This window comes from Crinia signifera, chromosome 8 (genome assembly GCF_055691185.1).
Source record: "Crinia signifera chromosome 8, ASM5569118v1, whole genome shotgun sequence".
Lineage (NCBI taxonomy): Eukaryota > Metazoa > Chordata > Amphibia > Anura > Myobatrachidae > Crinia > Crinia signifera.
Window position 1 is genome coordinate 168,089,600 of NC_139224.1, and position 11,047 is coordinate 168,100,646.

At 49.3% G+C, this 11,047-nt stretch overlaps 1 protein-coding gene across 1 annotated transcript; it reads left to right on the forward strand.

The window, feature by feature from the left end:
- Positions 1–554: 554 nt before the first annotated feature.
- On the forward strand, positions 555–4,543 carry GADD45A (growth arrest and DNA damage inducible alpha). The gene is made up of 4 exons (XM_083157715.1): positions 555–770; positions 1,276–1,377; positions 2,232–2,445; positions 3,835–4,543. Exons 1-4 carry the CDS (start codon positions 730–732, stop codon positions 3,946–3,948), a joined length of 471 nt encoding a protein of 156 aa, XP_083013841.1. The 5' UTR covers positions 555–729; the 3' UTR covers positions 3,949–4,543.
- Positions 4,544–11,047: the final 6,504 nt, after the last annotated feature.

Below are 11,047 nucleotides of genomic sequence, written 5' to 3' on the forward strand. Positions count from 1 at the left end.
ACATGGCTTACATGAACATAGGCTGCTATGTGGGCTGGAGCCCAGCGCAGTGACACAATGACACCCTGGGTACCAGTGCACTGTGTGTGTGGAGTTTGTATGTTCTTCCGGTGTTTGCTCCGAATGCAGCACCACTACAGACTATGCATGCGCTATATTTAATAAAATAATAATAAAGTTTGTTACATAATCATTCAGTAAACCCAAATAAGGAAACAATGTGGGGATTGGGGTGCATTGGCAGTGACATCACTGACACTGCACCCTGTCCCTGTACTGCTGAGGAGACTGACAATAATAAGAATTGTATGTACCAGTGGGAGGCATGTCATGAGGGGACAGAGTTGAGGTGATGTGACATTACAGTAATGGTGACTTATACAGTGAGGTGATGTCACCCATGTGGGCAGTGAAAGGGTTACACCGCCACCAGTCCCATCACCTGGCAACCGTGCGAGCCCGTAAGACACGCCCTTCGTCTCCCTGCCAGCCAATAGCAGCTCCGCCGCTTGCAGCGGGCTTGTGTTGATGGGCGGAGATTGAGATGCACAAGCCAATGGAGGGCGGGCTATGGTAATGAGCTGCTTGGTGGTTGGTTGAGCGCCGGCACATGAAGTACTGAGCGGCCCGCGGTGAGTCAGACTGAACTGAAGCCGGGACACAGACAGGATACACGGGAGAGCGGAGACTGAGCTGTGACCGGAGCATCACACGGAGCATCGCTGCACTATGACACTGGAGGAGCTGACTGGGGAGCAGAGCATGGGAAAGTAAGCGGCTGCTCCCGGGAGAGAGGGGGACACTGTGTGCTGGAGCGAGGGGGACCCTGTGTGCTGGAGCGAGGGGGACCCGGTGTGCTGGAGCGAGGGGGACCCGGTGTGCTGGAGCGAGGGGGACCCGGTGTTCAGGAGCAGAGGGACCCGGTGTGCTGGAGCGGGGCACTGTAGGGTGATATGTGGGTGCATGGGGTGCCCCGCATTCCCCCTGTTCTGCAGAGTGCTAGTGGGTTCCCGTGCACTGTAGGGTCTGCCTGGTGCAGGGTGCGATCTGGGACAGTTTGTCAGGTCTGTGCCCGGTGCTCGAGGGGTGCAATGTGCCATCTGTGCCCGGTGCAGAGTGCTAGTGGGGTGACCGTTTAAGGGTGCCCGTGGTGGGCTGTGTGTGCCCGGTGCCCGTGGTGGGCTGTGTGTGCCCGTGGGCTGTGTGCGGAGTGAATCACGCGTGAGTGACGCTGCTGTGGGTTTCCCGTGTGTAATTCCCGTGCTGTGCCCGCAGGATGGAGAGTGTGGGGACCGCGCTGGAGGAGGTGCTGAGTAAGGCCAAGCTGCAGAGGACCATCACCATCGGGGTGTACGAGGCGGCCAAGCTACTCAACGTGTAAGTCTCCTGTACTGTACTATGCCCCCATATACCGACTGCTGCCTTATTGTACTGTACTATGCCCCCATATACCGACTGCTACCTTATTGTACTGTACTATGGCCCCATATACCGACTGCTGCCTTACTGTACTGTACTATGCTACCATATACCGACTGTGCCGTGATTGCTGCCTTATTGTAGTGTACTGTACTATGCCACCATATATTGATTGTGACTGCTGCCTTATTATATTACACTGTACTATACCCCATATCCTGACTGTGCCGTTGCTGCTGCCTTATTATATTGTACTGCACTGTGCCACTATATCCTGACTGCTGCCTTATATTGTACTGTACTGTGCCATCATATCCTGACTACACCATTACTGCTGCTTTATTATAATGCACTGTATTGTGCAGTAATATCCAGTCTGTCACCCACTACTGCTGTCCCTTAGGATATGATGGTACAGTGCAGTGTAATATAATAGGGGACAGTCTGGCTGCCAGTGTATTACACTGCACTGTGCCATCATATCCTGACTACCCCTTATTACGGTATATTGCATCACTTCTATAGTGTAACATTCTGCAGATCTCCATGTGCATGGCCCCCCTGCATGGCAGATCTAGACTGTGCACTCGTCTGCCCAGAGCCCTTCTTCCGCTGTGTATTATCACTGTATGCTATTTATCTGCCTATTGTGGCTCTTTATAAATGAGACCCGATAGCTCTAACAGGGACTACTAAATCCCGTAGTGTGCCACTCTGCCCATCTGCACGCTGGGCATCCAGTGAGTGTAGCTTTCCCGTGTCGGAGCCGGCATGCAGCGTGTCCTAATGCCTCCCGTGTTTCCTCTTTGCAGGGACCCAGACAATGTGGTGCTCTGCCTGCTGGCCACAGATGAGACAGAAGATCAGGATGTCGCTCTACAGATTCACTTCACCCTGATCCAGGCGTTCTGCTGCGAGAATGACATCAACATCCTGAGAATCAGCAACATGAGCCGGCTGGCGGAGATCCTGGGCGGCTCGGACAAGCCCGGGGAACCTGCTGATCTGCATTGTATTCTGATCAACGTAGGTGACATTGTTACTGGGAGGATGAAAGGGAGGGAGGTGGGTGATGCTGCATTCCTGAACTGTACCTGAGAGGGGATTGTTGTGGGTTACCATGTCTGTAGTGTACGGTGCCAGGGAGGTGCCCCATTCCTTTGTAGCTTTATAGCAACAGACTTGCGTATGCAGACGTCTATGGCTGTATGCCTGTCATGCCGCATGCCTGCCGCGCCGCCTGTTCACACTTCTGTTAAAGTATATGGAATAATCGGCAGATTCTGCAAGATTGCACGTTTTTAAACTTCTTTTTATTTTGCAATGAGTGCAGCGGGGATATGGTTGCTAGGTCGGCACTATGCATGTTGACACATTAGGTCGACACATGACATAGGTCAATATGGCTATTGTCAACAGGGATGGAAGGTCGACACAAGTATTAGGTCGATAATGGCTAAGTTGACAGTCAAAAGGTCGACGTGAGTTTTTCATGTCTTTTTGTGCCGACAGGCAGTTTTTCATGACTTCCCATCAAGTAGGGCGTGGAGGGAGAAAATAATAGTGTGCCATGAGGGGGAAATGACCCTGTAAGCTTGTGTCGACACTAGGACAGTCTAGTACAGAGGTGCTTCATGCACTGGCAGAAAGCCCCTTATTAGTTTTGCACCTCTGAGCTGGCTTATTATATACACCGGACCCTATTACATACCATACGATGATTTTACCATTCCTGGATATGTTTTACAACATTGTTTTATGTCCGCTGCAACCAGTAGCTCAATACGTTGTCAGTGCCGTTCTCCCAGATAATGGTGTTAGTGTCCCTTTAAGAGACCCATTGCCGGCGCAGCCGTACACCTGCGTGCTCAGAGCTGCACCTGTATGCATTGCCGCTACCGTACACCTACTCAGTCATTGAGAAATCGGTACCACACCCTCCCAGTAGCATATCCTGCTCCCATATCCCCCCTGATCCCTCCAACAATTGATGTTCAGAGGGTATTGTAAGCCTGTCCTGCCCAGCCCTCTGCAGAGTTCCCAGGCACTTGTGAGGCCAACTCACTCCCACATTCCTAAGCTCCAGGCGTCTGCTCCCACCCCTGGAAGAAGTTTCGGTAATGCAAGATCACAGTGACTGTGCTCTCTGCTACAGTTGCACTTTTTTTTTTTTTTTCGTGATTACAAATGGACTTTGGACAAGTGCCTCTGACTTCACCTCTATGGTATTCCTGCTCTGAACTTGTCCCGACTTGTCTTTTACCGGCGGAAGTTGCAAATACCTGATAGTACGACAGGTGCATGGTTGCAGCGTGACAGAGTATTTAAGGCTGAATTTTAACATTTTGACTTTGACATTTTTTTTTAATTCATAATTTATTAAGTTTTAACACCATTTTTTTTTCTTCTTTCCAGAACCCGCACGCGGCGCAGCTGAAGGACCCCGCCATCAACCAAGTGATCGGTTTTTGCAAAGAAAGTCGTTACCTGGATCAGTGGGTGCCGGTGATTAACCTCCCGGAGCGGTGATCTTCCTTGCCCGGGAGGCTCATGGACACTTCCTTGTTTTAAAAATAATTTTAAAATATAAAAAATATTTGGCCGCGACGCCATCACTTCGTTTCCGGAGCGCGCAGCCACTTTGCGGGCGAGGATTACAAAATGTACAAACCTAAAAACTAACGAGTGGACAAAACTGGTTGGCTGCGTTTGTTGTGCGAGGACGGTACGAGCGGCTTGGGACCCAGGAGTAGCGGTCAAGGGCAACAGCCATGTGTTATGGAACCAAAAAAAAGTGTTACGAGGAAGGCGCCATTGTGACATCAGGAGGGGTGTCGTTGGGAAGGTCCAGAACAAAAGACTCTTTATGTCTGGCAACAATAATTTAATCTTTCTGTATTTTAATAAGATATTTAAAGAAACTGTTAATGCTTAATGTTACCAATATGCAAAGTTAATTTATTTCTTTTAAGCTATATTTATGCAACTTTGTCACCTATTGTAAGAATTCCATGAACTGGTACTTCAATATTTTACATAAAAGGACAACTGAACCGTTTAACTCTCTTGTTTTTCATTGGCCGGTTTTCAATAAAACATTTGAAATGGCTCCAACATTGGTCGTCATGTGTAATGGGAAATGCCAGCAAAACCTACATGTCCTGACAGAGATATATATATATTACTGTACAACTGCATGCTTTCAGTCCAGGTCAATCGATAACCTACATCTGCGGAGACAGAGGACCCTACGCTGATAAATGGACCTGGTTCTAGAATCACACAGTATGGACATTACATTGTGCCTCAAAACAGGGAGGACTTTCCCCACTCCCCTCAATACAGAATGAGGCACGAGGTTGTTCACGCAGGAATAAACTTCTGTGATGACTTGGAATACACTTGTAAATGCCTCATTTTGTGGGGGTCATTTAGGGTAACTGGAATTGGCTAGGTTTGAAGTGCGTGGTTATGGTCCAGACCCTTAAAGTGGGCATTTCCAACCTCTGTCCTCAAGGAACAGTCCAGGCTGTAAGGATAGCTAAGCTTGAGCAAAGGCGGTTTACTTTAGTACCGCAGTTGTGCTTAACCGTGAATTTTAGTTAAAACCTGGACTGTTCCTGTGGACTCGTATTGAGAGACCATGAATTCAAATACCCAGGTGTCCTACAGTCAGGGGAAGTTAGATTTTGGGTGGGAGTGCTTAGGGCAGACTTGTCCAAACTGTGGCCCTCCCATCTGTTGTGAAACTACACATCCCAGCATGCCTTGCCATAGTTTTAACATTCCCTAATAGCAAAACTGTGGCAAGGCATGATGGGACTTGTAGTTTCACAACAGCTGGAGGGCCACAGTTTGGACATGCCTGATTCAGACTGCAGAGCTGCTTTTTTAGGTAATGGACATAACCGTGGTATGCTACAGGTGGGGCAGATGTAACGTGCATTCACACGAACAGACCATTTAGATGGGGGTGGGGGCAAAGAAGACAAATTCTTGTGTGCACCATAGTTTGGATCAGGGGCTACGTCTTGGGTCATCCAGGCAACCCCCTATAATTATAAACCATTGTGTTGGAGCCAGTGTAACCAGCTTTCAGTACCCTGTGCCACCGCTGACAGCCCTGTTGGCATAGATTATACCGATACCAGCCTCACTAGAGCAGATTCCTAGGCTTCGTGTCCTTCGCATAATACTGCCAGAACTCGGGCATAGACGGGGCACATTATTAGGAACATCGCACCATGTGGGACAGCGTTGTGGGCTTGATTCTGTCGGATGCAGTCAGGTCTGGACTGGTTCTCCAGGCTAACGTGCGATGGGCCGGTCCTGTCACACAGATCGGAGCTGCCGTGCATCGCTGGAACTTCTCCCGGCCCGTCTGGCATACAGATGCGTGGTATAATGACCACAGTGATGCGCCAGAGCTGCTTCCCGGCCCCAGTCCATCCCTGGGCAGCCTGTATTGGTGCCAGTGTGTTCCTAGAAAGTCACAAACATTTAGCAGGATGGCAGCAGAAACGTGCGATACAGGTTCCCAGGTAAAGTGGTCCAAAGCAGTACATTATTTTGAGTTCCATGTGCTCAGGTGCCTCCACCGATACTCCAAAAATTTGTCATGTCAACCTCTTGTTGGAATCGGTACATCTGTCAGAATGAACTTAGGTCTACAGTCATTAGGTCGACCGGCAGGAAGGTCGACATGATTTGAGGTCGACATGGGCCAAGGTCGACATGACTTAAGGTCGAATTTGCATAAAGGTCGACTGGTCATAAGGTCGACATGGGTTTTTCACTGTTTTTTTATCTGAATGTCGACAGTCGGCAATGAAAATCGGACCCTCGCATCGCTCGCAATGCTTCGGACACGGTGGCTCGCTTCGCTCGCCACAGCTTTAATAACCTCCTCCACGTCCTAGTGGATGGTAGGGCATGAAATACCGCCTGTCGGTACATGTCGGCTCAAAAAACAGTGAAAACCCCCATGTCGACCTTATGACCAGTCGACCTTCCTCATGTCAACCTTTATGCAAATTCGACCTTAAGTCATGTCGACCTTGGCCCATGTCGACCAAGTCAGGTCGACCTTCCTGCCAGTCGACCTAGTGGGGTCGACCTAATGACTGTAGACCTAAGTTCATTCTAATAGATGACCGCATCCCCTCTTGTTAAGGTTGTCCTAGACATTGTGTGGGAGGATCCGCACCCGTAATAGGGATGTGATCTGTCGCTAAAACCTCCTCCGATTCACACTGACAGACTCGTTAGTGTGTAACTGAAATGTGTCCTCTGCTACAATCACACACAAGGCCTGATTCCCACCTGGTAGCAAGGTTGCACCACAGGGGGGCCAGATGTAACATGTGCAGCATGGGTCTTCAAACTGCGGCCCTCCAGATGTTGTGAAACTACAAATCCCAGCATGCCTTGCCACAGTTTTGCTATAAGGGAGTGTTAAAACTGTGGCAAGGCATGCTGGGATTTGTAGTTTCACAACATCTGGAGGGCCGCAGTTTGAAGACCCATGAATTGTGCAGAGTTAGATTTGGGTGAGTTATTTTGTTTCTGTGCAGGGTAAATACTGACTGCTTTATTTTTGCACTGCAGTTTAGATTTCATTTTGAACACACCCCAGCCAAATCTAACTCTGCACCGGTCACATCTGACCCCTGCAGTGCAGCATGGTTTTGTCCACCTGCAAAAAATTGCACAGGTGTGAATCGGGCCCACAGTCACCCACACCCCCTCACAGTCCTTAACAGATCAAGTACAAGTAAAACGAATTCCCTACAGTGTGTGTCAATATAGATTTAGGGTGGCCAATCCCGGGATCGGGATCGGCGGGATCCCGGGATTTGGCCCCTAAAACGCCGGGATTTCAATCCCGGGATTGGAGTTTCCAATCCCGGGATTTCGGGATTAGACTGCGCATGCGCAGTCTAATCCCGGGCAGCGTCTGAGCAAGTGCTCAGACGCTGCCCGGCTACTCCCATCCCGGCATTGTGGCTCTGCGCAGCGTGACGAGGCCAGAGGTCATGCTGCGCAGGCCAAGCAGCTGCGCAGCCCCGTCCTGTCATCGCCCGCCTGCCTGCCCGGCCGCCCGCACATCTCCCTGCCCGGCTCCTGAAGTGAAGTGGCCGCCTCCCGCCCGTCTCCCGGCATCAGCAATGGACCGCCCACCCTCCCAGCTTCACCGACCACCCGCCCGGCTGCACCGCACCGCACATGTAAGTAAATATGCGGGGCGGCCGGGGCGGGTTTTTTAATTAGGGAAGCCAATCCCGGGGATCCCGGGAATCCCGGGATTGGGCATTTTTCAATCCCGAATCCCGGGATTGAAAAAATGCTCTGGGATTGGCTTCCCTATATAGATTACTCTGCTGTAAGTCACACTCATGTTTGTACTATGAATATATAGTACAGGGAGCAGCGAGGGACAATTAGCAATGGCTTCCACTGTGCCACCCTGCTGTTCTGCAGACAGAAGAACTTACAGGTGACAAAACCAAAAACATTTGCTAAGATTCCTACCATAAATGTCTGATATTGCTGGTGGAGGGCAGAAATCCGTGGGTGAGGGTATGTGGATGGGGTTACCGCAATCCCTGGAGTTTTCAGGATCAGAAGATGGGAATGACAGCCGTCCTGTAACAGAGCGGAGGCCGCAGCCAGCTTCTGTGGGAATGTGGATGAGGGAGCGTGCGGATAGAACAGGTGGAATAGAAGACTTGGCACATGATAAGCACTCCAGTTCATCCGAGGTGAAACACTGAGCATCGGGGTGACCCTCCCTGTTCCCGAGTGTCTTAAAAGATCAGTTTTGTTTTTGGTCTGTTTATTGTCACTACATTGTAACATGCCACAGGGCTCTGGGTGCACCACATAAAGCGGCAGGCGTGGTAGTGCCGCAATCGGGGAGAGGGAGTACCCGGCAAATAAGGTGGAACAGGTGCACACTGGTCAAGGGTCATAGGATGGCGACAAACTCACGTCGACAAATTCAACCATTTGTTTGTGTCGACATCACGTCTTCCAGATTGTAAACCCACCATCCAGATTCCGTGCATCCCTGCCATTGGATATTGTGAAACTTGCTACGCCTCCTTGCTGACAGGAGCTGATTGGCTGAGACCACTGATCTACCTGGAACTCTATAACTTGTTGGATATGATCCAACCCATTGGTAGCATTCTGTGGCGCTGAATACGGCCGGCCGGCCACTGTTTGCCCACACCAGTTAAGGTATGGGTCATTGGCTCGACCCAATTTAGGTCGACATCTGAAAAAGGGTGACATGGCTATGGTCGACAGGGTTGGAAGGTCGACTTGTGTAATTTTTTTTTGGTCCCGAAAACATGGACACCGTTAAAGTGTACCTTCCATCCCTGTCAATCATAGCCATGTCGACCTAAGACCTGTCAATCATATCCCACCAGTTCTTATACTATATATTCTTTACATACACCCCATTGGCAGCAGTTGTATGTATAGAACGGTGGCGCTGAGACCGCGGATAGCGTGTAGTTCTTCCTAGTATTATCCCGATTCTGTAGTCATGTAATGTATGAGCCCAAGGGGGAAGGAGCTGCTGGGTTATGTTAGATTATGCATAATCTCCCACCATGCCCCACTCCAGCTCATGAAACCGATACCGTGTCTCTGCCAGCACTCCTTACTGTCCTGCTGCAGCATAAGAGGGACAGCGAGTGATGTCAGTACACTCCAGCAAAAAGGAGTCCAGGGTACAGTACAGGTACAGATTCTATTTCTTTATTGTATCCTAGAAAAGGATTGGTTGCTAAGGGCAACATTACCACTTTTTCTTTTTTTGCCTTGCACTCAGTGGTAAACATAGAATTTGATGGCAGATAAGAACCACTTGGCCCATCTAGTCTGCCCCTTTTTTAAACATGTTACCTCAAACCATATTTGATCCTTATTTCTTGGTCAGGATATCAATATGCCTATCCCAAGCATGTTTACATTGTACTACTGTATTTGCCTCTACCACCTCTGATGGGAGGCTATTCCACTTATCTACTACTCTTTCTGTGAGGTAATTCTTCCTCACATTTCCCCTGAATCTTCCTCCCTCTAGTTTCAGTGCATGTCCTCGTGTTCTGCTGCTCCTCTTCCTGTGAAGAATGTCTCCCACCTGGACCTTCCTCCCTCTAGTTTCAGTGCATGTCCCCGTGTTCTGCTGCTCCTCTTCCTGGGAAGAATGTCTCCCACCTGGACCTTCCTCCCTCTAGTTTCAGTGCATGTCCCCGTGTTCTGCTGCTCCTCTTCCTGGGAAGAATGTCTCCCACCTGTACCTTCCTCCCCCTAGTGTCAGTGCATGTCCTCGTGTTGTGCTGCTCCTCTTCCTGTGACTAATGTCTCCCACCTGTACCTTCCTCCCCCCAGTGTCAGTGCATGTCCTCGTGTTCTGCTGCTCCTCTTCCTGTGAGGAATGTCTCCCTCCTGTACCTTCCTCCCTCTAGTGTCAGTGCATGTCCTCGTGTTCTGCTGCTCCTCTTCCTGTGAAGAATGTTTCCCACCTGTACCTTCCTCCCTCTAGTGTCAGTGCATGTCCTCGTGTTCTGTTGCTCCTCTTCCTGTGAAGAATGTCTCCCACCTGTACCTTGTTATAGCCCTTGATATATGTGACAGTCTCTATCATGTCCCCCCTTTCCCTTCTCTGCTCTAAAGTATACATATTAAGATCTTTTAGTCTTTCCTGGTACGTTTTGTGATGTAGGCCATGCACCATTTTAGTTGCCCTTCTGTGTACAGTCTCTAATGTATTTATATCCTTCTGGAGATATGGCCTCCAGAACTGAACACAATACTCTAGGTGAGGTCGTACCAATGACCTATACAGTGGCATTATTACTTCTTTCTTTCTACTGCTGATACCTCTCCCTATGCAACCAAGCACCTGACTTGCCTTCTTCATTGCTTTGTTACATTGCCTACCTGCCTTTAATGGGGGCTGAAATCGCTGGCAATATGGTCGCTGAGCGACCATATTGCCAGTGATTGGAGTGTGCACCAGCGCTAAATCGCCAGGTGCGCACTCCCGTTTTCAGCCCCTGAATGGTCGCTGGTCGGAGGAACATGCTCCTCCGACCAGCGACATCCCCTGCCTCTTAACCCAGCAGTGTTTAAATTTTCATCTGCGACCATCTCTGGTCGCAGATGAAAACGGGACACTGAGCAATATATTGCCAGCGATCATATTGCCCCGTGTGTACGCACCTTAGGTCCCCTGAAATAGTGACACCTAGATCCCTCTCTTCCTCAGTAGTTTCCATTATAGTGCCATTTATACTATATTTAGTCTTTGGGTTTCTGAGACCCAAGTGCATGATTTAAACTGCAGTTGCCATGTTCTTGACCATTCCTCTAATCTACCTAGATCATCAATCATTTGTTTTACCCCTCCTGGTGTGTCTACCCGGTTGCATACCTTTGTGTCATCTGCAAAAAGGCACATTTTACCCTCAATTCCACACCAATAAATGATATTACATTTACTAACCTTTCTAAAACTGAAAAAAGATCAGACATAAATGTGCCATTTAGAATCTCGAGTGAAGCCAACCAAACCCAACAGAACCCAATAGAACACAACTGCACACGTGGA